The sequence below is a fragment of the Triticum urartu genome, chromosome 4A (assembly GCF_056163025.1).
Source record: "Triticum urartu cultivar PI428250 chromosome 4A, HENAU_Tu73, whole genome shotgun sequence".
Classification (NCBI taxonomy): Eukaryota; Viridiplantae; Streptophyta; class Magnoliopsida; order Poales; family Poaceae; genus Triticum; species Triticum urartu.
This window is the reverse complement of record NC_141876.1, coordinates 138,548,306-138,573,102: the sequence shown is the minus strand read 5'-3', so window position 1 is coordinate 138,573,102 and position 24,797 is coordinate 138,548,306. Positions and strand designations below refer to the sequence as shown.

Here is a 24,797-nt window from a genome sequence, read left to right as displayed (position 1 = left end):
ACAGGTGCCCCTAGGGATTCACATCTGAAGGACACGTGGCTTTCATGCAACACATCGGAGGTTGTTCCACGTTCCCACGCACGCCTGGATTGTCGGGTGGTCATTCCCACTTCTCCAGGTTTCAGGTGAAAGGATTTAGCATTGAAAACAGATTAATGTTTGTCTCTATGTCTTCTGCTGACAAGGACGCAGAGAAGACATTCGACAGTTTCAATAGAATGCATATGACTTGGACAGATAGAGGTTGAGATAGAGAGCATAGAGAGATTAGGGTCCGATCACATTCACTTAGTTCAAAAAATTCAACAAGGAATACATAGCTATAAGTGAATGCTATAGAGGACAGAACACAAATATGTATATATCAGAAGACAATCAAATCAGTATAGTGAAGATAATCATGAAGACAAGTTGAAATTAAAGACAATCCAAATGTGAAGACATAGCAGATGTAACGCCATGAGTAAAACACTTCAAACAGAAGAATTTGGTGGTGGCGTTACCCACCGTATAGGAAGTATTAGACCCAGACACGGCGCACAATTATCGTGGCGCTCTGAAGTCAAGTTCCACGTTAATGTATTCACACTCAGAATGTAAGTCTTCATTGATTGAAGATATACTTTACTTCGTGTGTTGCACATCTATGTCATCAACATGCTTAAGTGTTAGGATGTGTGCCTGATCACAGGACATTTGAGGATTCCAAGATATTTAGCTCACACCGTAACTTACAAAACCTCTTCTCATCCAAGGGCTTGGTGAAGATATCTGCCAATTGCTCTTCAGTGTTGACGTGTATGATATCAATATCTTCCTTCATTACATGATCTCTGAGAAAGTGATGACAAATTTCAATGTGCTTTGTCTTCGAGTGCTGAACTGGGTTGTTGGCAATCTTGATGGCGCTTTCATTGTCGCAGTAGAGTGGCACTTGCTTCAGATGAATGCCATAGTCTTTGAGTGTTTGCTTCATCCATAGAAGCTGGGCGCAGCAAGATCCAGCAGCAATGTATTCAGATTCAGCAGTGGAGAGAGATACACAGTTCTGCTTCTTTGAAGACCAACATACAAGTGATCATCCCAGAAAATGACATGTGCCTGATGTAGACTTGCGATCCACCTTGTCACCAGCATAATCAGCATCCGAGAATCTAACTAGATCAAACTCTGAGCCATTTGGATACCATAATCCTAGTGTTGGGGTGTGAGCCAGATATCTGAGAATTCGCTTCACAGCTAAGTGATGCGATTCCTTTGGTGCCGCTTGGAACCGGGCACACATGCAAACACTAAGCATAATATCTAGCCTAGATGCACATAAATAAAGCAAAGAACCAATCATGGAGCGGTATACCTTTTGATCGAACTCTTTACCATTGTCGTCGGGACCCATATGATGTTTGGCTGGCATTGGCGTCGTGAAGCCTTTACAATCTTGCATCCCAAATTTCTTCAAGCAATCTTTGATGTATTTCTCTTGAGATATAAAGATGCCATTGCGTTGCTGACGTATTTGAAGACCAAGGAAGAACTTCAGCTCACCCATCATGGACATCTGATATTGCTCTTGCAGCATGTATCCAAACTCGTCAGTGTATTTCTGATTGATGCAGCCGAAGATAATGTCATCCACATATATTTGGCACACAAACAGTTCACCGTCATATGTCTTCGTGAAGAGAGTGGGGTCGAGGGAACCAGGTTTGAAGCCTTTGCTCTTCAGGAAGTCTTTGAGTGTGTCATACCAAGCCCGAGGGGCTTGTTTGAGGCCATACAGTGCCTTGTTGAGCTTGTACACCATGTCAGGATGTTTTGGATCTTCAAAGCCAGGTGGTTGTGCAACATACACTTCTTCAATCTTGCCATTGAGAAAAGCGCTCTTCACATCCATTTGATGCAGAAGAATGTTATGATGATTTGCATAGGCCAGCAGTATGCGTATGGCTTCAAGCCTAGCCACAGGAGCAAATGTTTCATCGAAGTCAATCCCTTCAACTTGAGTGTATCCTTGAGCAACGAGACGAGCTTTGTTTCTGACAACTTGACCATGCTCATCTTGTTTGTTGCGATATATCCATTTAGTGCCTATTATATTGTGCTTACGAGGATCAGGACGCTTAACCAGTTCCCATACATTATTCAGCTCAAACTATTGAAGCTCTTCTTGCATAGCTTGAATCCATTCAAGTTCCATGAAGGCTTCATCAACTTTCTTGGGTTCAGATATTGAGACGAATGCGAAGTGCCCACAAATATTTGCTAGCTGTGTTGCCCTTGAACGAGTGAGTGGACCTGGTGCATTGATGCTATCAATTATTCTCTCAATCTGTACTTCATTTGCAACATGAGGATGTACATGACAAAGATTTTGCTCTTGCTGATCGTTTTCATCGTTAGAAGGATTGTCTTCAGGCTGAGCACTGTCTTCAGGTTGAGCATTGTCTTCAGGTTGATCGGGTGCGGGGATGATAAGTTCCTCTTCAGGCTGAGCTTCAGATGGTATGATTTCTCCAGTTCCCATAAGTTTGATTGATTCACTGGATGAAACTTCATCTAGCACATTTGGCAGGTGCTCTCTTTGCGAGCCGTTAGTCTCATCAAACCGCACATCCACAGTTTCAACCACTTTATAGTGAAAGAGGTTGAAGACTCTGTAGGACCTTCATGTGCTTTTGGTGAAAATTTTGAAGTGTGATGTGGATCCTTGATCCAGCACCTGGCACCAAATACTCTGAAGTAACTGACATTTGACTTCTTGCCAGTAAGGAGCTCATAGGATGTCTTGTTGAGAAGCTTGTGAAGATAAACACGGTTGATGATATGGCATGCAGTATCAATGGCTTCAGGCCAGAATTTTCTTGGAGTCTTGTATTCTTCAAGCATCGTCCATGCCATCTCAATAAGTGTTCTGTTCTTGCGTTCGACGACGCCATTCTGTTGTGGCGTGTACAGAGCTGAGCATTCATGAGTGATGCCCAAAGTATCAAGATATGTATCTAGCCCGGTGTTCTTGAATTCAGTGCCGTTGTCACTTCTGATGTGCTTTATCTTGACGCCATAGTTGTTCATGGCTCGATTGGCGAAGCGTCTGAAGACATCCTGCACTTCAGTCTTGTAGAGGATTATATGCACCCAAGTATATCTTGAATAATCATCAACAATGACAAAGCCATAGAGACAAGCAGTAGTAGTAAGAGTTGAGTAATGAGTGGGACCGAAAAGGTCCATGTGGAGCAGTTCAAAGGGTTGAGTCGTTGTCATGATTTTCGTCGAGGGATGCTTGGCCCTCGTCATCTTTCCTGCTTCACAGGCACCGCATAAGTGATCCTTCTTGAACTTTACGCCCTCGATGCCTATGACATGCTTATTTCTTGCAAGAGTGTGCAGGTTCCTCATGCCAGCATGCCCTAGCCTTCGATGCTAGAGCCAGCATTCTGAAGCTTTTGCTAAAAGACATACGGCAAGTTGTGGTCCTGCTGAGAAATCTACCATGTACAAATCATCTTTCCGATACCCTTCAAAAACTAGAGACTTGCCAGACTCCATTAGAACAAGGCAACGATATTTTCCAAACATCACAATCATGTTTAAATCGCAAAGCATTGAGACAGACATTAAGTTGAAACCAAGGGATTCAACAAGCATGACTTTATCCATGTGTTGATCCCTTGAGATTGCAACTCTACCTAGACCCAATACCTTGCTTTTACCAGTGTCAGCAAATGTGATGTGACTTTTGTCAGATGGACATAAGGTTGAGTCCATAAGAAGACTTCGCTTGCCAGTCATGTGATTAGTACACCCACTATCAATAATCCATTCTGAAGCAGTTGGTGTCGTACCCTACAATGCAGTTAGGGGGATAGGCTTCGCGAAGAGAATTGTGAAGCAAAAACATTTGACGAGCAAGTGGATTATGAAAACTTAGATCAAGGTTAGGACTGATAGGGCAAGTAGTAAGCGACTCAAGAACAAAATACATAATAAGACCATTTGGGCATTTGATCTTGCGCCCTGCAAGATGTTTAAGGTCACCAGCAATAGCTTCAGACGATTTTGGTTTTCGGCTGGAGACCTTTCCCTGCAAAAAGAGAGTTAAGCTTTCTTAGCCACCCACATCTTCAAGGGTGGCTTCGAAGCAATGAGTCTAAGTGCGGCATCTGAGAACTTTGGCTTTGGAGCCCTAGCAAAAAGTCTTGCAGGTGGACAATAGTACTCATAAGAATAAGCAGAGTAGTTCTTGGTCTTATGAACATGGTGGTTTGATGGAACACGCTCATATTCATAGGCCTGCGTGAGCTTTCCCTGCAAAACATTTGTGTTAGTGCGACTCAGGTGAGTCCTCTGTCTGTATGAAGCCTTTGGACCGTATGAAGCCTGTGGTTTGGGGTTTGTCTTCTTCATGTGTGGTGTCATGACGACATTCACAGGAAGATTCTCCAAACATCTCTTCGGCACCCAGACTTTCTTCATAGGCGGCCCATTCCTGCAGTTAGTACCAATATACCTGGCAAACACTTCACCATTATGATTCTTAAACAGTTTATAGTTTGCATCAAAGGATTCATCAATAACAATGGGATTAGCACAAGTGAAGCCAGATAGGGTGGATGGATCCGCTGAAGGTTCCTTTGTAGCAACCCATGTGGTTTTGGGGTACTGCTCAGGTTTCCAGTAAGAGCCATCAGCATTCATTTTCCTTTCGAACCCAACACCCTCTTTCCTAGGGTTTCGGTTCAGGATGTGCCTTTTGAGAACATCACATAATGTCTGATGCCCTTTGAGACTTTTGAACATCCCTATTTCAAGCAGTGTCTTCAACCTAGCATTCTCATCAGCAATAGCAGTGGCATCCTCAGCAGAGGGTTTAGTTACCACATCAGCAGTTGAAGATATTGCAACAGTAGCAACAGTAGAACATTCAGCAACAGAAGTAGCGTTATCACACTCAAGGCATTTAAGACATGGTGGTTCAAATCCTTCCTGAGCGGAACTGATCTGTTTGGCGCGAAGTGACTCATTTTCCTTTTGAAGATCTTCATGAGCCGCTCTCAATTTCTCAAGATCTTGCTTCCTTTGAAGATAATTATAGGAAAGCTTTTCATGAGTTGTTGAGAGCGTTTCATGACGACTTTCAAGTTCCTCATACTTAACATGAAGATTTTTTATGTCTTCAATTAAGGACTGAGATCGAGTCATTTCAGCGTCTAACAGGTCATCGCTTTTGTCTAATAGTTTTTGAATATGTTCCATAGCTTTCTGTTGTACAATTGCAATTTTAGCAAGTGTTTTGTAGCTAGGTTTGGAACCACAATCAGAGTCATCTTCACTTGATGTTTGATAATGAGTGGCGCGTGAGTTTACCTTGGCACCACATGCCATGAAGCAGTAGGTGGGAGTGGAGTTGTCCTTGTCATTAGCATCGGTATTGGTGACGGAGTCATTGTCTTCAGTGTTGAAGATGGACTTGGCAGCGTAGGCTGTAGCCAGACTTGCCACGCCAGAATCGGACTCCTCCCCAGACTCCACCTCCGCCTCCTCAGAAGCGGACTCCTCCTCTGAATCCATTTCCTTGCCAACAAACGCACGAGCCTTGCCAGATGAGTTCTTCTTGTGTGATGAAGACTTTGGAGAAGACTTGGAAGAAGACTTTGAGTATTTCTTCTTCTTCTTGTCGTCAGAATCATACTCCTTGCTCTTCTTTTTCTTCTTGTTCTCATTGTCCCACTGCGGACACTCAGAGATGTAGTGGCCAGGTTTCTTGCACTTGTGGCATGTTCTCTTCTTGTAGTCATGAGCAGAAGCTTCATCATTCCTTGAGCTTGATCGTGAGGACTTTCTGAAGCCTTTCTTCTTGGTGAATTTTTGGAACTTCTTCACAAGCATAGCAAGCTCCTTTTCAATGTCTTCAGGATCATAAGAACTGCTATCAGATTCTTCTTCAGATGAGGAGACAGTTTTTGCCTTCAAGGCACGAGTTCGCCCATAGTTGGGACCGTAGATGTCTCTTTTCTCAGAAAGCTGAAACTCATGTGTGTTGAGCCTCTCAAGTATGTCAGACGGATCGAGTGTCTTGAAGTCAGGACGTTCTTGAATCATCAGGGCTAGGGTGTCAAACGAGCTGTCAAGTGATCTCAGGAGTGTCTTGACGACTTCATGCTTGGTGATCTCAGTAGCGCCGAGGGCTTGAAGCTCATTGGTGATGTCAGTGAGTCGATCAAACATGAGCTGGACATTCTCATTGTCATTTCTCTTGAAGCGGTTGAAGAGGTTGCGAAGGACATTGATTCTCTGATCTCTCTGGGTTGAGACGCCTTCGTTGACCTTGCAGAGACAGTCCCAGACTAGCTTAGATGTTTCCAAAGCACTCACACAGCCATACTGTCCTTTGGTCAGATAACCACAGATGATGTTCTTGGCAGTGGAGTCCAGTTGAACGAACTTCTTGACATCAGCAGCGGTGACACCTTCACCAGCCTTGGGAACGCCATTCTTGACGACATACCATAGGTCGACATCAATGGCTTCAAGATGCATGCACATCTTATTCTTACAGTAGGGATATTCAGTTCCATCGAAGACTGGGCACGCAGCGGAGACTTTGATTATCCCTACACTCGACATAGCTAAAACTCCAGGTGGTTAAACCGAATCACACAGAACAAGGGAGTACCTTGCTCTGATACCAATTGAAAGTGCTAGTGATCGACTAGAGGGGGGGTGAATAGGCGATTTTTATGAAAGTCTTCAAAACATGGAAGTAATAGTCAAATATTCAATGAAGTGAAAGCACAATGACTAATATTCAATGCAGCAGAAGGTAGACTACACTAAGCAAAGCACAATGAAAGTCTTCAAAACGATAGAAATAAACCTATTACCATGCAGCAGAAGGTAGACTACACTAAGCAAGCCATAGTCAAATATTCAATGAAGTGAAAGCACAATGACTAATAGCAGCTAGGCAGTTTAGATCAGATAGGAAGATAGTGTGAAGCCAATCAGAACAAGCAGTCACTCAGTGAAGACAAAAGATAATGCAATCATACAATGACTTCACCAGGGCCAACCGTATGTAAAGGAGAGGGAAGGATGAAACCAGTGACTCGTTGAAGACAATGATTTGTTGGACCAGTTCCAGTTGCTGTGACAACTGTACGTCTGGTTAGGGAGGCTGAGATTCAACTCAGAAGACTGCGTCTTCACCTTATTCCCCTTGAGCTAAGGACACCCAGTCCTCGCCCAATCACTCTGGTAAGTCTTCAAGGTAGACTCCCAAACCTTCACAGACTTTGTTCACCGGCGATCCACAATGACTCTTGGATGCTCAGAACGCGACGCCTAACCGGCTGGAGGATTCACAGTCCTCAAGTGTAATAAGTCTCCAGATCACAGAGACAGGAAGACTTCAGTGATGCCTAACACTCTTTGGCTCTGGGTGGTTAGGGCTTTATCCTCGCAAGGAATTCTCTCTCAAAGGCTTCGAGGTGGGTTGCTCTCAAACGACAAAAGCCGTACACTAACTCTGAGCATCCAACCATTTATGGTTGTAGGGGGTGGGCTATTTATAGCCACTAGGCAACCCGACCTGATTTGTCCGAAATGACCCTTGGTCACTAAGGAACTGACACGTGTTCCAACAGTCAGATTTCAAACACACACGAAGACATAGGATTTTGGTTAAGCATCACTTTAGTCATTCTGACTGGTTCTCTTGGACCCCAATTAACAGTACGGTGGTTCCTATGACTCAACAAAGAAAAACACAGAACGACGAAACTGCTAAGTCTTCGCGCTCCATAGTCTTCACGCGATGTCCTCTCTTGTCATAGTCTTCAATGTGAATGTCTTCACATACCACCTTTGACTTCAATGTCTTCATACATTTTTAGGGGTCATCTCTGGTAGGAAAACCAAATCAATGAGGGACTTCTACCTGTGTTATCCTGCAATTCTCCCAAACACATTAGTCCCTCAACCAGGTTTGTCGTCAATACTCCAAAACCAACTAGGGGTGGCACTAGATGCACTTACACTTTCACTTGGTCTTGTGCTAACCCCTGGCACTGGGAATATGATGCCGATAGAGTACCTTCCTAGCTTGATGGATATCGATAAGTTGAATGAGTTTGCTTGGGATGAGCATGTATTGGGTGTTGCTATGAGAGAGGTGAAGAAGTACCAACAAAAGAGGAAGTCTGGACTAGGTGGGTTCTGGATTGGAGGGTGTCTACGAATGTTTGCGGTATGCCCATTTTTACTTTTTACACTTTATTTTTTGTTGTGAAACTTCATTTTTATCTTCTTTTTTTTTTGATGTGTTCCCCATATCTGACTTTTGCATTTAGGCCATGTACAATAGTATTTTTCAGCTCCTTTCTTTCTTGATGCTTCAAAATCATCAATAATGCAAGTAATATACATGGACTTCTTGGACATTCCTAGGACTCTGGCTGGTGTGCACACATTCAATCGGACTCTTCCTAGGGCGTGCTTTGTCAGCACTAATGACTTCAAAATCATTGCAGAACTTGATAGAAACAAGCTTTCCCTCCACAAGGTTGAATTTGGGAAACACGATGTAAGATGACATCCATCTTTTCTTGGTTACACATGTTTCAATGCTTTCTTTGTTTACGCCCTGTTATTTCCATGATTCAATCTTTTCTTGGTTGTTTGCAGCTTCACCTTTTGTCAAACAACCCATATGCAACAGAGAGATCCCACATCAATGTTGATTGTCAGAAGCAACCGCATGGGCCAGCAGCTCCTCCCCCCGATGCAACAAGAGCACACAACACGGACGATAATGACTTAGGCGGCGATGTATGCGGCTCACTAGATGAGTGGCTACACCCACTGCCATCAAGTGCAGACTTGGAGGTGCATATTTCCCACTCATCATCACTTCTTTTCTGTCTATTTCTTTTTCTTCTTGTTTCTAGGACCTCATTGTGTTTTATGCTTTGGAGCAGATCCCGGAGCATATGCAACAAATATATGAGAAGCACAAGAATCTGCATGAAGTGGAGTTGAAGAGCACTCTGAATTCTGTTGGGAAGGTTTTTCAGTCATTGTTCTGTAAGAGGGTGGGGGAGCTTTTGGTTGAAGTTCATTCGAGCAAGTCAAGGAGGAAGGAGGATAAGGGCGGAGGAGATGTAACATTCGTTGCAGGTGGAAGCAACGCAGCATCCGCACCTAATACCAGCGCCTCAGCTCAACAACCTGAAGTGGAAAGGCAAGTGTCAGCTTGCCCCAGGACTCCTAGCTTCGAAGGTGCTGGTGATACCGTGTTGAAACAAGGGCAGAGTTGCGCTCAAGTCGGCAAGGGGCCTTTAGACTTGGGAAAGGAGGTTGAACAGGAGGTTGCACAGCAGGATGTTTCAATAGAGGTCGATGCAGAAGCAAGTCCACGTGTCAACCATGGCAAGGATGCTGAGGGCGTTGCTGCCAATGATGGCACAGTTATCCTATCACAGGGCACACTGAAAGCAATGGAAGCCACTGCAATGGAATGGGATGATGGCCCATTGTGTGACCTTTTTCCAGTTGGGAGCGAAGACTACGAGTGGTTTCACCAGGAAGTGCCACCTAAATCTTCAAAGATCCCATATGCAGTTGGCACTCCCTCTGCTGCGATGCACTCGGATTCAACGGGGCCTACATTTGACAAAACGCCAGAGGCAGCTAGGGCTAATGTGAATAAGATTGCACATCCAGTTGCAACAGACATCTCTTCTTCTCCTTTTGACAGCGATCCAAAAGTTTCCACCTCAAATGAGATCAACAAGCCTATCTTTGATGCATCTCCTGTTGTCACCGCAGCAACTGTTGGGTCTTTAGGTGTGTTTTACATGCTATTTCTTCCTTTTTTTCTTGTTTCTTCGGTTTGAAGCTTCATATCTAACCTTTATTTTTCTTTTTTGTTATGTGTCTTGATGCAAGGTAATTCAACTATCTCTGGATTTGGAACACCAAATGTTGATTCCGAGCCAAGTTGTGCTTCGAAGAAGGCTGTCAAGAAGAAGAAAAGGGCTGCCCAGTCACCCGATGGGGTTCTGAAGATGAAGAAGATTAAGATTGATGCAACCGGGGACGCTTTGCATCAGCAGTATGTTATGAACAGATACAAGTTAAGGAAACCAAAGGAAGGCGAATCTCTGTGAGTGTTTTGGCTTTTTTTTCATAACATGCTCATGAAGATTTCATAGTTGTTTATGTTTCTGATTCAAACTATATTTTTTGGTTTGATGTGAAAACTTCTCTCTCCATCATATACTGTAGCTAATGCATCACTTTTTTATGTATTGAATATGCAGCCCTGCTTTCATTGAAATAGATGGCGTCCACACCTCCCTTCAGAATTTCCATGCCTCGCTAAAGCCACGAGCCGAGATTGACAATGAGGTCATGACTCTCTACCTCAAAACTTTCAACATGGAGCAAAGTTGCAGCAGGAAGAAGCCGAAGAAGTTTGCATTCTCATTTTTTATGAGTGTTAGTGGACACATTCCATAGCATCTTTTTCAATTTTCATATATCATTTCTTTTTGCATCATCATTTTTACTTTCTTTTTCCGTTGTTGTTTCTGGGTTTTTAGGGTCAACTGGCTGCTGAGCCCGAAGTTTTTGATCCTAAACTGTGTGAAAGGGAGTTTAGGATGGCCTGTGAGAGCAGCAACATATCAAGTTGCGATCTAGTATGATATTTCTTTTCTCTGTTTAGTTTACATGTTGTTATTTCATTTCTTTTTGTCGCAGCTTTTTTGTAACCTCACAGTTGTTCCATTTGCAGCTTTTCTTTACAGTTGTCCAGAAGAGGCACTGGGCTGTAGTTGTTGCAAACTTGGCAATGAAGCAATTCAACGTTTTCGACCCAATAAAGAACAACAAAGACGTGCAACTGCTGCACAAGGCAACCAACAATATGGTAAGGAATTATATGCTCATGTTTTTTTATCAACAATGTCCCCCCTCCCCCTGGAATACTTATGGATCATTTTTTTTGTGTCATGTGATCATTTTAAATCAGATCACGAACCTAAAGAGAGTGGCAAGGAGTGAACTAGCATTCAAACATGATCTCGATTTGTTTGAAGAGTTTAATCCAGTTTATCCACAGCAAGGAACTTAGTAAGGAAACATTTTCTTCATTTTTGTATCTCAAAGTTTCGATTTATGTTGCACAAATAGTAGGATACTCAAACATTGTTTTCATTGTGCTTTTTTGTCGCTCCAGCTATGATTGCGGATTTTTTGCTATTCTATACTTGGAGAACTTCGATGCTGTGGTCATGGCATCATTTGATCAGGTGAGCCGCTATGCGAATGAAAAATGCACCTCCACCCTGTTAGTTGGATTTTTTTGTCGGTGTCATCATTTTGACCCTCTTTTGTTCCGTTTTTTGTACCAGGAATACATTCCAAAGTTGCGGATGAGGATTGCTTCAGATCTGTTGAGGCACCCTGACAACAAGTTGGACCCTGCGGAGCAGCTGAAGAAGATGCTGCATCAAAAGGGTGGTCGTTCTTGAGACGCAAGATTAGCAAGGTGGTCTTGGGAGAGCTAGAGTGGCGTGCTCGTAGTGGCCAGTAGTTTCTTTTTTTCTTAAGTACTTAGTGATATCTTTAGCGAAACACTTGTCGAAATGTTTTTGGAGCAAGAGTGCCACTGTAACTCGATGTGTTTCAGATCTACAAGGAGAGATGATGTTTTCATACATGCAAAGATATTTTTTAATCGCAACACCCGCCCCCGTGATTGTTCTCTGTTTTTTATAAAGCAACCAACATCAAAGAGATGATGTTTTCATGTTTCATTTTTCCCACTTCATCTTTTTGAACAATGAAATGCAGCAACCAGTATCATGACTGGATGGTTTTCATCCTTCATGTTTTTCACACTTCCTTCTTTCCCACTGACGAAACACATACTAGAAGTGAAAACGGAATCGGAATGCATAGCAAGTGCGATCAGCATGAAAACTAATCGTGAATCGAAGTAACTTTTATTTGAATGTTGCTTTCATTTTCAAATACAAAAATTACTCTCCAATTAAATTGCAACTGGATGTGTCAACACCAATACATACAAGACACCCAATAATGCTTCAGATTTTTCTTAGCACCTAACATATTTTTGTTTGCATTACGTTGCTCAATACAACATTTGGGTACAGAATCTCAAAACATGTGTCTTTTTTCCCAATCTCAAAACATGTGTATTTTCTACATCACAGCCTAAGTTCTGTTGCTTTAGCCATATCTTCATCTCTCGACATTGCAGCTTTTAGGTAGGAGTACTCCTGAACATCATGGCCATCTTCGTTGCAATATCTACATTTCTTGATAGACATTGCTGCTTTCAAGTACTTGCATTCTTGTATGGCATGACCATCTTCATCGCAATACTTGCAAAGCACTTTCTTCTTTGGTCCAGGCTTTGCCCTTGGTTTGGCTTCCTTCTTCTTTTCCTCTTTCTTCTCCTCTTGTCTAGCCTTCTTCTTGTGTGCATCCTCTCGTTGCTCAAGCAGAGTCTTCCTCCTCCTCTCCTTTTCAGTTGGTCGACCTTTTTTCGGAACACGCGCTGGGTTTTGAAGCATGGCACCCGGTTGTGCAGCAGGCGGATCAGCCGTTTGTTCATGTCGTGGAGCCGGGTTGGTGGCTTGACCTTGTTGCTTTGTTGGATTGGCTTTTTGTCGCTGCCGACTTGGCACCTTTTGAGTTTCTGCTCGTTGCTGTGGCATTTGCTGTTGATGTTCTTCCTGCTGCTCTGGTAGTTCCCCTCTTTTTGCTGCAGCTATAACACACTCAAGCTGATTTGCTGCATCATTTAGCAGGTTGTATGCAAAGTCATTGCTGCAAGCTTATGAGGCCAACCAAGTAAGTTTCCTGCAGAGTGAGTTGTACTTGAAGGTATTGTTCGATGGGAGTCCAAAATCCAGAAGCTGGCTGCCTGTTGGTGTTGTTGCTTTTTCAGACCACCTCTCTAGCAAATAGCGTTGTGGGATAGTCTGCACATTTAGATGAGTCATCACTCTAATGTTGTGTGCACATATAATTCCATTCATCTCAAAACAGCTGCAACTGCACTCAAACTTCTCATCTGACATCTCAGCATTTACTTTAAATATTTTTGGGTCCTCATAGTAATTTGAGAAAAGTTCAAAGTTCATGCTTCCACTGTGAATTGCAGGGACCTGGTTGATTACATATCCCGTCGATGCAATCACTTCTGATTGAAACTTGCCAAAAACTGCCCGGGTGTAGAAGTTCACTGCCTGACGCTCAATGTTGTATTTCGAGTAAAGAGGTGCTGTTGTTGCTTCAGCAATGAAAGCCTGGTTGTCCTCACGATCTAGCATCGTCTCCTGGAGCACCTCATACTGCTGCACAAATTTCCAAACCGACTCTTGAGGATTGATGAATGTCTTGAAGTAAGAGTTGAGGCCCTCCGACCTCCCTGTAGTGCTTGTGAAGGGGAAGAAGCATTTCCGGAAGTATGCTGGAGCCCAGGTATGCCGAGTCCGCCACATGTTGCAAAGGTGTCTATTATCTTCCAATTGAAAGCAATGTATCATGTGCTACCAGTTCTCCTCAAACTCATCAACCGTGTCCGGATCGTTGATGCATGTGTAGAAAGCTTGCTCAAAAACTTCATCCCTGCTGAGTATTCTACCCAACTTCTCCCTCGCTTTCCGCTGGACATGCCATTTGCAACATCTATGCACTGTATTTGGTAAGGCTTCAGAAATGGCTGTTTCCATTGCCTTGTCCTGGTCTGTCATGATGTTCAATGGGTGTTCATTGTTCATCGCAATCAAAAAGTGCTGGAACACCCACTTGAAATTTTCAATCTGTTCATTCGGAAGCAAAGCACATCCCAGCAAAATTGTCTACAAATGGTTGTTGACGCCGACAATGGGAGCAAACAGCATGTTATACCTATTTGTGCAAAAGGTGGTGTCAAAGAAGATGCAATCTTTGTACTTAGGGTACAATGCCCTTGTCCTCCCATCAACCCAAAACAGCCCCGTGACAGAGTTTGTTTCCTCATCAACTGTTTTGGCAAAGTAGAATTCAGGATTCTCATCTTGCTGCCTCTCAAAGTATGCAACTGTCATGTCCATGTCCCGGAGATTTATGGTTTGCCGCAGCTTGGACCGAACATTTGTAACATCCCTCTTGACATATGGCAGTATCCTCCGGTCCCCACCACGAACCCTCCCAAGCATTCCCATGCATGATGATGTGGAGAAGTTAATATCATGCATTGTCAATATGAGATCCAAATCTTCTTGCGGAATGTTGCGGTGTGAGTGGTAGAACCATACACGCTCTGGATGTGGCATCAGAGGGTGTGTATGCTCTGCAACAGAATATGAAACAACCCATTATCACCCCTCAGCCCAACTATTAAGTGTGCTTTGCAATCATGACGCACCAATCTATTTTTCTGACGCTTGTTTGCGACATCCATTTCAAACCAAGACTCTTTGCTAGATGAGTGTTGTTCCGTTGAGATTGCTTCCGAAGCACTGCTAGTATCGGCCTTATTCTCTGGCTTCCCGGCATGGACACACCGGAACACCCTCTTGATTAGTATCGCAGGCCCCTTCTTTTGGCTGTTCTTTGAAGCAGATATGTGTATGCCAAAGCCCATTTTGAATGCATAGTCGTTGTAGAACTGCTTAGCATCATCAACAGAGTCAAATTGCATCCCAACATAGGGTGCAAGTGGTTGAGATGAAATCTCATCATCTTCATTCATTGCAGCTGCTGCAGTTGTTCCAAAGTTTGCATCAAATTGATGTTCAGTGAAGCTCTCCTCACCTCCTGTACCACTGTGGGTAGCCTATCAACAGCAAAACAAAAGTTTTATTTAGCTAGTCTGTAAGCACAAGTGATGCTTCATGACCCGAAATACATTTTCTTGGAATGCAATTTTATAGTTTCAACAATTTTTTGAAGCATGTAAATGCATCAAGCAACAAAAGAGTTCAGCATCATAATTTCATTTTTTCAGGGATGTAAGTATGCTTCATTTGACTCAGTAAATTTAAGTTCAGTTTCACAATCATTTTCTTTTCAGCACTTAATTAGTTCCATAAGCTACATTTTTTTGTTTCAACTTCTTATTTTTTGAGGGTGCTACATATTTAACTGCATTTCTTTCAACATAATGTTATTTTTCATGCTGCACTCTCTGAAACTGTGTTTTCAAATCAACATACAATACTCTGTTTTTCAGTAAAAATTCAGCAACTGTACATTTCACCCCCCTACCAATGTATCATGGTGTTTTTATCGAAGCTCAATGTTCAGATTTACCCATGCTCATTTTTGCAACACTTAACATTTGCTACAACTAAATTATGAAAATTATTAGGGTTTTCACAGAGTTGTTACCCAATTTGCAGCAGATGTAGATGTCGTGGCCTCTGGGAAGACCACCGGCGGGTTATGGTAGATGCTTGCCAGGGGCCATTTTTCCCTGGGGTGTACACCAGTCGCTGAACTTGGATCCGTCCACCGGGATGCAGCAGACCCACCGGAGCTTCGATTGTAGGTGGAGGCGAACATATCCCTAGCGATGTGCGCCATTGGAACGAACCAGGAGAGGGGAGCTAGTGGTAGATGGAGGAGGGGGGAGGTGGTGGTGTTTCGATGCTCCGGTGGTGCTGCGGCGGCAGAACGACGGCGGATGATGGCCAGATCCTGCCACGGTTGCCGCCGCCGCCGCGCGATTCGCGGGGATCAGGTGTGAGTCTGTCTGCGGGGGTATGCTGCGTTGCAACAGACCGTGCGTTGCAACGGTCGTTCGCCTCGAAGCGCATCGCACGTGGTTAAGTGTCTGCGGGATCTGACGGCTGAGAGCTGGTTGATCCAATGGCTGTCAAGGCGGTTTACTTTCTCAACAAATCAACCGGTTGATTTGTAGCACGCGCCTAAATTTTACGCATTGTACTTAGCATACTTAGAATCAAAAGTTAAATCATGCATCTATTCAAAAACTAATTTGGAAGTCATGCCCTCTGTTTCTTTAATTCTAAGCCATGAGCACTTTTTTTTTGCAATTGTTGGAGAAATATTTGGCTATGCTTGATTTTTGTCTTTCTTGCGCCTTTGCTCGTCATGGACATTCAACTATGATATCAACCATCGATATGAAGGAGTAATTCTTCACATGAAATTGCTAGACGTTGCCCGTAGCAACACACAGGCATTGTTCTAATTAAATGTAATGCGCACAATTGGTTCAGAGCGGGGGCTAAATTGTCCAGGGCAGTTGTTTTGACCAAGGTCGCTTTGTGCGTGCAGCTTTTGTTTCTTTGGGTAGTTCGTGTTTTGTAACCTGAAGACTTCTTCGACTACATATTAACTCATGCAGTTCTCCTGCATACCTGCATGGGCTCAAAAAGAAAAATCTAAACTGGGCGACATGTAAATGGACTAAACCTCAGATGGATGTGCCATTTGCTGTTATTCTGCGATCAGGTCTGGGTTCTTCTTGACACTGCAGCCTATGGATACTAGTAGATATCAGACACCGATGCTGTTCTTGCCATTTCTAAACTTGATCCACATTACAAGAAATTACGCCTAGACAAACCAAAACTACCTCGAGGTGACCTAACACAGTTCCGAATGAATGGTGATGCCGAAAACGGTTTCACAGTTCACCGGGCTAAGCAGGTTTGTATGGAAAATCCGACCAGGGCGACATGTACTTATTACACAATTAGCTGGCGCTAGAACCGAAGCACCACCATACACCCCCTGCGATCAATACCGGCGTTGTCGGTTGCGACTGCTGCTGTTGTTGTCTTCTCCCCTCGGGCGCTTTGTACCCGACCCGGACCTACTTGATCCACCACTGCCTCCACCGCCACCGCTGCCACCATGACGTCCAATTTGCCGTGCCTGTGGCGGAGGAGATGTGAAATGCTGATGTTGCCGCACCTGGGGCGGAGCGGAAGCGAAATGTTGCTGCGCTCCAGGCTGTTGCCTGCCAAAGAGGAATGGAATATGTTTTCAGCATTGGAAATATATCAAACACAACACTCACATCAGTCACGGTAGCAGATTTAAAACGACATCAATCAGCACCATTGAATCGAAAATGACCAAGTCTCCATTTGCTGTAAAATGGAAAGAGGCCATAGCTAGGTAAACGGAATTTTCTCTACCCATCCTGTGCCAAGAAAGAGGTATATGCTGTACTGATGTTTATTCTGTGCTATCCCCTGCATATCTTTGTTACTACTTTTAATGTGTACTGGATAGTTAAATGTAAAGAATGCATGCATGTATGTACAAACAGGAGAGCACCTTAATAACAGCAGTCTGATGCAATAGGGAGTCATCTACTCCTAACAGCAGCTACTTATCGGGTTTTCAGGAAAATAGATGGCAGTACTTACACAACATATACAAGACGGCCATCCGGTAGAAGCATTGGAACCATTGCTGCACCTGGAGGAGCTCCTGGAGCATAGAGCAGAGGCTGCAAAAGTTCCAACACATGTAACATTTAGCAAGTTTTATCCCTTCCATGTATGTATGTATGTATGTATTACCAATTTACCACATGAAGCAGGCATCAGGAGATGTGATATACCTGTCCACCATAAGCAGGAGGTGCACCATAAGCAGGAGGGGCACCATAAGCAGGAGGCGCACCATAAGGATCTGGCCGCGGCATACCATATCCAAGTGGAGCATGGAGCAACGGACCTCCTTTGGCAGTAGGCAATGATACTGCATCGTCTTTTTTATCAGCAGGAGGTTTTGCGAGTGAGCAGTCCAGGAGCTGACCTGTTAAAGAAATATTTGTTACCTTAAATGCACCAAACAGAACAAACAAGACATAGTACAGCATTCCAACACAAGAAGAAAGCTCACCGTCAAGCTCATATTTCTCTGTGCTCTTCACAGCCTTCATGGCCATGTGGCGGTCTTTAAAGTGAACAAAACCATACCTATTATCATGACCATCTTTTGAAGGGGGGAGAACAATTTTTATGATTTCACCATGGCGCTCAAACAGCTTTTTCAGCTGCCCTTGAGTAACATTCTTGGGCAGGTTTTTGACATATACAGATTTGACCTAGAACCACGAAATAGGAAGTTCATATAAGATATCAATGACAATTTAACAAGAAACAAAGGGTATCATTTGTCCATCAGATGTTTCAGGAACCTGTGAAGTAGAGCCTGTAGAGGCAGAATCGCCATTCTTGGGATCTGCCCAGCTGACAGTAGGAGCATTTGTATCTAATTTGAAATTTGGTGCAGTCATCTTCTGCCTTGAATACTCAGCGCATGCATTATTATAGTATTCAACGAAACCATAACCCCGATTGCGATCTGTACGTGGATCCTATAAAAACAGAATATCTTTTATAAGGGTAAAAAGCAGATTTGTGGGGGTGCACGGTATAGTTGTGGAACTATTCAAGTTATGATTATCAAAATCTTTACCTTAATCAGATCAACTTTTAATACTCCAGGACCAACTTCTTCCACTGCTTTTTTAAAATCATCAAATGACCAACTGTGAGGTATATTTCCAACAAATAGCTTGTTCTTAGCCTGGGAGGAAGAAACTCTTAGCTTCTTTCCCTGTTATGAGAAGCACGTGACAAAGTTAAGTTAGCATAATAATTCAAAATGAAAAGGCTTTCAGGTGCAACTGGAACCGATATGCATGCGCCACACTATATGGAGTCTTAAAATATCAGTATAATCATGGTTAGTCATCGACAAAACTGTAATTTAAAATGAATAAAAAATTGCAATCAACAGAAGGTATCACACTTTAAACTTACTTTTTAACAAAACAATACACTTAGTTTTCAAGTGTACAAGAGCTTGTATTCTGGAGTACAGAAGTTAAGTTTTTTTCATTCTTTTTAACAAGACTGTATTCACACCTGGCTATCAGGGGAGGCATGGAGTACATAAGATAAGCGTGTAATTGTTTAAGCTTGCAATGTACTATGCCAATATCCATCTCTACTACTTATAAAAACATCAATTGCAACTTTTTTAAACCCACCAATATTAGTGTACACAAGAGATCCACCACCCCCTGATCTAATTTACTTAACTAAATCTAGCAGTCTGTATTACTCCGGTGGTCTGCCACCCAATCGAATGGCCAAGATTCAATGTTCTGCCACAGCCCCACGCACGTCCAGCCCAGATCACTTTCCTCACTCAATCCTCTCCTAATTAATAGCATACCCAATATCCATGCTAGGGCTATCAAATAATTATATCTTAGCTAATATTGACGTGCAATTAAGATCTTATCAAATACCCCCTCCGTCCCATAATATAGGAGCGTTTTTGACACGTGTCAAAAACGCTCGGATGGAGGGAGTAGAATATTAGTATGCAATGCAATTAATATATTGCCTAATATTAATGTGCATTGCAGGTACACGATTACAGATGGACACTAAGACTTGAGTGCATAAATAGGGGTATATTAAGATTCATTGACATGAGAACATGAGTCAACTTTAATCAACAGAAACAAACCTTGAAAGTTGCCTTGTTCAATTTCTCGATGGCCTTCAAAGCCAGGTCATTAGTTCTGAAAGTAACAAAAGCATATCCCCTGCTATCCTTGTTGCTCAGCATTATTCTAACCTGCAGGAAAAAAGAGAATATGAATGCAGAAAAAACACATTGAAATGCTAACCCTAAGAGAGTAGACGGTACTCACTTCCACAACTTCGCCAACTGGCTCACATAGTTTCTTGAGATCGTCAGAAGATGCATCGCTGGAGATGCCCCCAAAATATACTTCAGATCCATGAGGAGGAAGAGCAAGAAGTTCGGCATGCTTCTCTTTATCGCTCCCATCTTTGGTACCATCCTGCTGAGGAAGAGGAACACCTTCCGATTTACTGTCACTGTCATGACTAGCATCAGTTTCATCAAGAACTTCTCTTTCTTCAGGGTCTTCCTCCTCCTCCTCTACCTCCTCTACTTCCTCTGAAATATCCTCGTCCTCCTCCACCTCCTCCTCTACCTCCTCCTCAATTTCTTCATACTCAATTTCTTCCTCTTCTACCTCCTCCTCTTCATTATCATCAAACTCCAAGCATTCCTTTGGTTGAGCTGGTTCAGCATCTTCTGTCCGTCTAGGCATCTTGAAGAGCTCAAAGTTCCAAGGCAACTTTGGAAAGAGCAGAGGAGGCAAAAATATTGGGAGAGCAAATTGAGGACATGTGGATAGGTCGAAAAACAACAGAAACAACTAGAACAATTGGTATGCAATGATATCAAATTGGATGTAGCCATAGGTGCCAAACTGGATGGCATGGAACTGCTTAAGGGACAAACGAAGAAATTGCGTATGCTCGGGATGACACAGGGAGGTTCTCAAGAACACGATCCCGAACAAGCACAGAGAAGAAAACAAGAGTATACAAACGATGGTCAAGGCGATGCACTTGGAAGTGTAACCAACGACGGGCTGATGGCTTAATTGAAAGATGCCAACAATCCATGAAATGGATGGAAGGAAAAGAAAAAAAGACAAGGGAAAAAAAGCACAATGAGAAGTAGATAACAATGTATATATATATATAATACTAGCATCTAGGGTAAATCAAACTCAAGTAAATATAGCATGGAGCTAGTTAAGAATCTGACTAGTTACAAGAATAATTTTTTTTGGACGTAATTCTTCTACGGAGATTAATTTAGTTGTGCAAATGATTGGAGAAAAGCATGTGGGGGCACACTAGAGCGGGATATGCTACGATGCCCATAGCAAGTACCAAGTAAAGCGACTGGCCATACATAGAGATTGGATAAAGCAATCGACGCAAAAGGACGCATCCTTTTCGCCCAGGTTCATGCCACTACGGCCACTGCCCAAGCCGGAGAAACACAACTACGGAAATCGAAGCAGCAAGCCCAAGCCTTTTACCAGTTGAATCGACGCAGCAACAAGGGGATTTCACGAGGTGTTCGTATCCACGTTCGTCGGCGACTTGGCGCCTCTGCCGCAGCAAAGAACCAAAATCGCGACCGAATCGGAGGCCGGAACAAGCTAGCGCGACGGACTTGCGAGAGAAGACGCATGGCAAGAAAGTGGCCGCGAGCAATAGACAGATCTTGGCGAGGGGTTCGGCGAGTTTACCTCTCTCTTGTCAGCGGCTGGAATCTGACAGTTGGGGCTGGAGCCGCCGGCGAAGGGGGAGAGGATCAGCTTAGCCCTAGCTAGAGGAGGAGGAGGAGGAGGAAGAAGAGCTGGGCGAGGTCGCGGCTCATTTAGAGAGCAACTTGCAGTCTAGCCCTCACTCTTTTCCGCCGTCACACTCTCATCCCTGAGATTTCCCCAGCCGTCCGATCCTGCGCTGACCGAGCCAGCACCGTTGATCCGCCTGCCTCCGGAGAGCCACGGGCCTGCCGCCTAGCTACGTGGGCCGACGCTTGGGTCCGGCTCACACACTTGTCATGCCAGTTTCTGCCGGCCCGCTTTGAGGCCCATCCCAGGTGGTTTTCTTCCTCCGGCCGCCCTCCCTCCCCCGCGAGCGCCGCCGTCTCTCTCCATCCATCCACTCTCCCAGCCAAATCGAGCCGAGCCAAGCCGCCGCCTGAGCTGAGAGGCAGGAATGGGGTGGAAGGCCGCGGAGAAGCTCATCAGGCACTGGAAGATCCTCCGCGGCGACAACGTGCGCGGCTCCTCCACACCCCGCTCGCTCCTCTTCCCGCTCCCGTTGCGCTCGAGATCTCTCTGAAATCTCTTCTTCCTTTTTCTGTCTGATGAAATTGGCGCCAGGTGATGATCATAAGGGGCAAGGACAAGGGGGAGAGCGGGCTGATCAAGCGGGTCATCCGGTCGCAGAATCGCGTCATCGTCGAGGGCAAGAATCTGGTAATATATATAATCGCCGGCGCTCTTCCTTCTTCGGTTTCTCTTATCAGCTATTGCTTAGGATTCGGTGCTACTGTGTGGTGTCATGGGAGTATCGATTTGCGTATCTGTGACTAGCTGTATGCAATGTGATACGTGCTCCGAGTGCTGCACTACAGGTGTTTGTCGAAATTCCCAGTCCACTGAAAGTGAATGGGCAACTTGGCTGCGTTAATTCCGCGTGCTAATTCTTCAGGACCCAGGCTAGTGTTGTAAGTAGCTGCTATGCTGCAGCTGCACAGATGTTATTTGGTGATTACTGCAACAGAGGATTTTTTTTTCTCCATTCGATTGTCATGAATGATGAGATAAAACGATAGTGCCCAGGAAGAAAATTCCCACTGGGATACCATCTGTATGAATATAAATCTGTAAAGTAAACGAGAATCTAACACTTCCCACCACATACCGTGCATCCACCACGACATCAGAATACCATAAGTACGGAACGAGCGCATATTACTTGTAGGATACTTGCCTGCTTGAATCATCATATATATGGAGGTCGGCTTTTTGGTCAAATCTTGGAGAGCTCAAGCAATGCAAGTGCCACTTAAGGCGTGTTTGAAAGGCTGGAGGTTAGGCCTAATCCATTAAAATGGTAGGGAAAGGGGACCAAAACAACCCTGCCAAGATATATTGCAGCGTTGTGCGTGCCTATCTACGTTTGAGCGGTTAGCATAGATTTTTCCCTTTTTGGGCATGTTTGCGTCTACCAAGTTGTTACTGTGCTATACATACTTATACTACAATGTCCCTCACTCTGTTATATGTTTACTTTTAGTTAATTGTCAAACTCACAATGAGATGCCTTAAAAAACTGATAATAAGACCATGCAATGTTTTGCTGGATTTGCACATGTCATAAGCCCATAACAAACAAACGCGGAATGAATGACTCAGTTAGATAAAAGCAGTTTGATTTGAACATGGTGAGGAAGTGACTGTAGTGAATATTGAACAGGAACTGTGAACTGCACAATGCTTGTCTTTCTACAGTTTTGTATATCTACTGTAAGATGTTGCATGTTTATGGGGAATACTGGGTAACAGGACAATTGCAACCAGCAAACTTTTACTGTTTATGTGTTTCTCTTGTAATGAAAAATCACTTAGTAATTTGTATGCTGACATATTTTCAGGTTAAGAAACATATTAAGCAAGGGGAAGGACAAACAGGTGGGATCTTCTCAATGGAAGCTCCACTTCATGTTTCAAATGTACAAGTAATTGATCCAGTCACCGGGTATGATACTTTTGGCCATCTTTTTTTACCTTTATTCTCTAGAGATACAGTTTTTATTTGTCTACATACTAAAAATATATTTGTCAACATTTTGACTGCAGGAAACCATGCAAGACTACATACAAGTATTTGCCAGATGGGACTAAAGTAAGGGTCTCTAGAGGAATGAATGCGTCTGGTGCTGTCATACCTCGGCCAGAAATTTTGAAGGAGAGGAAAAAGCCAAGACCCACATCTCGTATGTTCCATAAACAGATCCTTTTTGCTCATTATTAGTTGCTTTTGAAGTGCATAATTATACTGTTCAGAGAAGAATTAACTGACTTGTTATCCTGCAATTGTTTGTGAACATCTGAGTTTTTCATGATGCCTGGATTAGAATTGAGCTAACACTAATCTGACCTCCATCTAAAATTAGGAGAGCAAGCCAATCTCAACTTAATACAACTTATTTTTTCAAGCCAATCTCAACTTCATACAACTTATTTTTTCATAATTTTGTCTCGTGTTGCTGGAATTTTCTTATTCTTGAGCACTATGTTTTATGTTCCGGATCTGCGATAGTCATGCTACTATAGGTGTTTCTGTTAATGGTGTTTGGCTTGTTTGCTGCATTCTACATATTAGAAAGACTTCCATAAAATTAGTTAAGCAATAAGTAGTAAAAAGCGCAGAATAAATTCTGATGCTTCATGCTGTCCTTGACAACGGTTGGACTGAGGGCAATCTGTGTATGGTATGGATAAGAAAAAGAATAAGTAGGTTTAATGTATAACAAACGAAGCGCCATAGGAAATTTCCTGTACTTATGTGCAGGGGGTATCTACCCACTAGCTGGCATGTGAATGTATTGTGTTGCTATATGAGCATCTGCTCTGCTCTAGGAATACCACGTCTATTTTGTAATTGGACTGATTTTCTTTGACTGATGCAGATGGCCCAAAGGACACACCAATTGAGCATGTGCTGGAGAAGACCTATGATGCCAAAGCTGGAATTGGTATGCCTGATCTATGAGAGAAGACGTCCATTGCTGAGAGTGAAAGAGAAAGAGTCGGGAATATTTGTGATCTATCCATCCTAGTTAAGATAGTAGGAACTCTGCGGTTATTATGTCAGGAAGCACTCAACATTTGTTCACGAATAAAACTAGCCAGCATCTCGTGTGTTTCCAGAAATCTGTCCCTGAAGACCCTGATTGAATGTTGTGCATCTTGTTTGCTGTTTGATTGTATGAATGAGGCCCCAAGAAAGTACGGGCCAGGCTGCTGGTTAACCAAGAACAGTTCTTGGGTTTTTTACTGTAATTTCTTTGTTTTTCCAGCATGGCTCCTGAAGGTAGCTGAATATGCGAGTGCAAAAAAGGAAAAATTGCGACAAAGTCTTTCATTTATGCTGTCTGTTTCAGTCGTTGCATTGTGCTGAAACAAATCCTAGCTACTCATCTCAGGAGTGAGGAGTTCATATTTCATGGCTATACACTGTCAATGATGAAATCATATACTAGGTCCTACTATTAAATTATAGTCATAGAAAGTGCATGGAATTAGACCTAAGATAACCGTTTGCATCCGCCAACAAGCCAACCTAAGGCCGTGAGCATCAGAT

General features: G+C 43.4%; 3 protein-coding genes and 1 pseudogene across 7 annotated transcripts; 2 read left to right on the top strand and 2 right to left on the bottom strand.

Annotated features, from left to right (window-relative positions):
• The first annotated feature begins 9,497 nt into the window (after positions 1-9,497).
• Positions 9,498-11,537, top strand: LOC147975142 (uncharacterized). The gene is made up of 8 exons (XM_087519608.1): positions 9,498-9,846; positions 9,949-10,165; positions 10,323-10,500; positions 10,605-10,703; positions 10,799-10,933; positions 11,036-11,136; positions 11,243-11,315; positions 11,418-11,537. Exons 1-8 carry the CDS (start codon positions 9,498-9,500, stop codon positions 11,535-11,537), a joined length of 1,272 nt encoding a protein of 423 aa, XP_087375734.1.
• A 470-nt stretch (positions 11,538-12,007) lies between these two features.
• LOC125554653 (protein FAR1-RELATED SEQUENCE 5-like) lies at positions 12,008-16,402 on the bottom strand (annotated as a pseudogene). The gene is made up of 2 exons (XR_015600562.1): positions 15,412-16,402; positions 12,008-14,857 (listed from the first exon to the last, which is right to left on the bottom strand). The product of XR_015600562.1 is annotated as a protein FAR1-RELATED SEQUENCE 5-like (transcript).
• A 141-nt stretch (positions 16,403-16,543) lies between these two features.
• On the bottom strand, positions 16,544-21,325 carry LOC125551029 (heterogeneous nuclear ribonucleoprotein Q). Of its 4 annotated transcripts, XM_048714177.2 has the most exons (9): positions 21,167-21,325; positions 19,739-20,194; positions 19,552-19,662; positions 18,487-18,627; positions 18,206-18,385; positions 17,908-18,112; positions 17,624-17,820; positions 17,427-17,509; positions 16,544-17,011 (listed from the first exon to the last, which is right to left on the bottom strand). In XM_048714177.2, the coding sequence occupies exons 2-9, from the start codon at positions 20,165-20,167 to the stop codon at positions 16,789-16,791; spliced, it is 1,569 nt and encodes a 522-aa protein (XP_048570134.2). In that variant the 5' UTR covers positions 20,168-20,194; positions 21,167-21,325; the 3' UTR covers positions 16,544-16,788. The 4 variants fall into 4 exon arrangements, with proteins under 4 accessions (XP_048570134.2, XP_087374141.1, XP_087374142.1 ...); XM_087518015.1 differs by having other exon boundaries at positions 17,624-18,112; XM_087518016.1 differs by having other exon boundaries at positions 17,624-18,112; positions 19,739-20,494; positions 21,167-21,314.
• A 174-nt stretch (positions 21,326-21,499) lies between these two features.
• LOC125551030 (KOW domain-containing protein) lies at positions 21,500-24,582 on the top strand. Its single transcript, XM_048714179.2, has 5 exons — positions 21,500-21,701; positions 21,809-21,904; positions 23,086-23,189; positions 23,291-23,427; positions 24,124-24,582. Exons 1-5 carry the CDS (start codon positions 21,642-21,644, stop codon positions 24,204-24,206), a joined length of 480 nt encoding a protein of 159 aa, XP_048570136.1. The 5' UTR covers positions 21,500-21,641; the 3' UTR covers positions 24,207-24,582.
• The last annotated feature ends 215 nt before the right edge of the window (positions 24,583-24,797 follow it).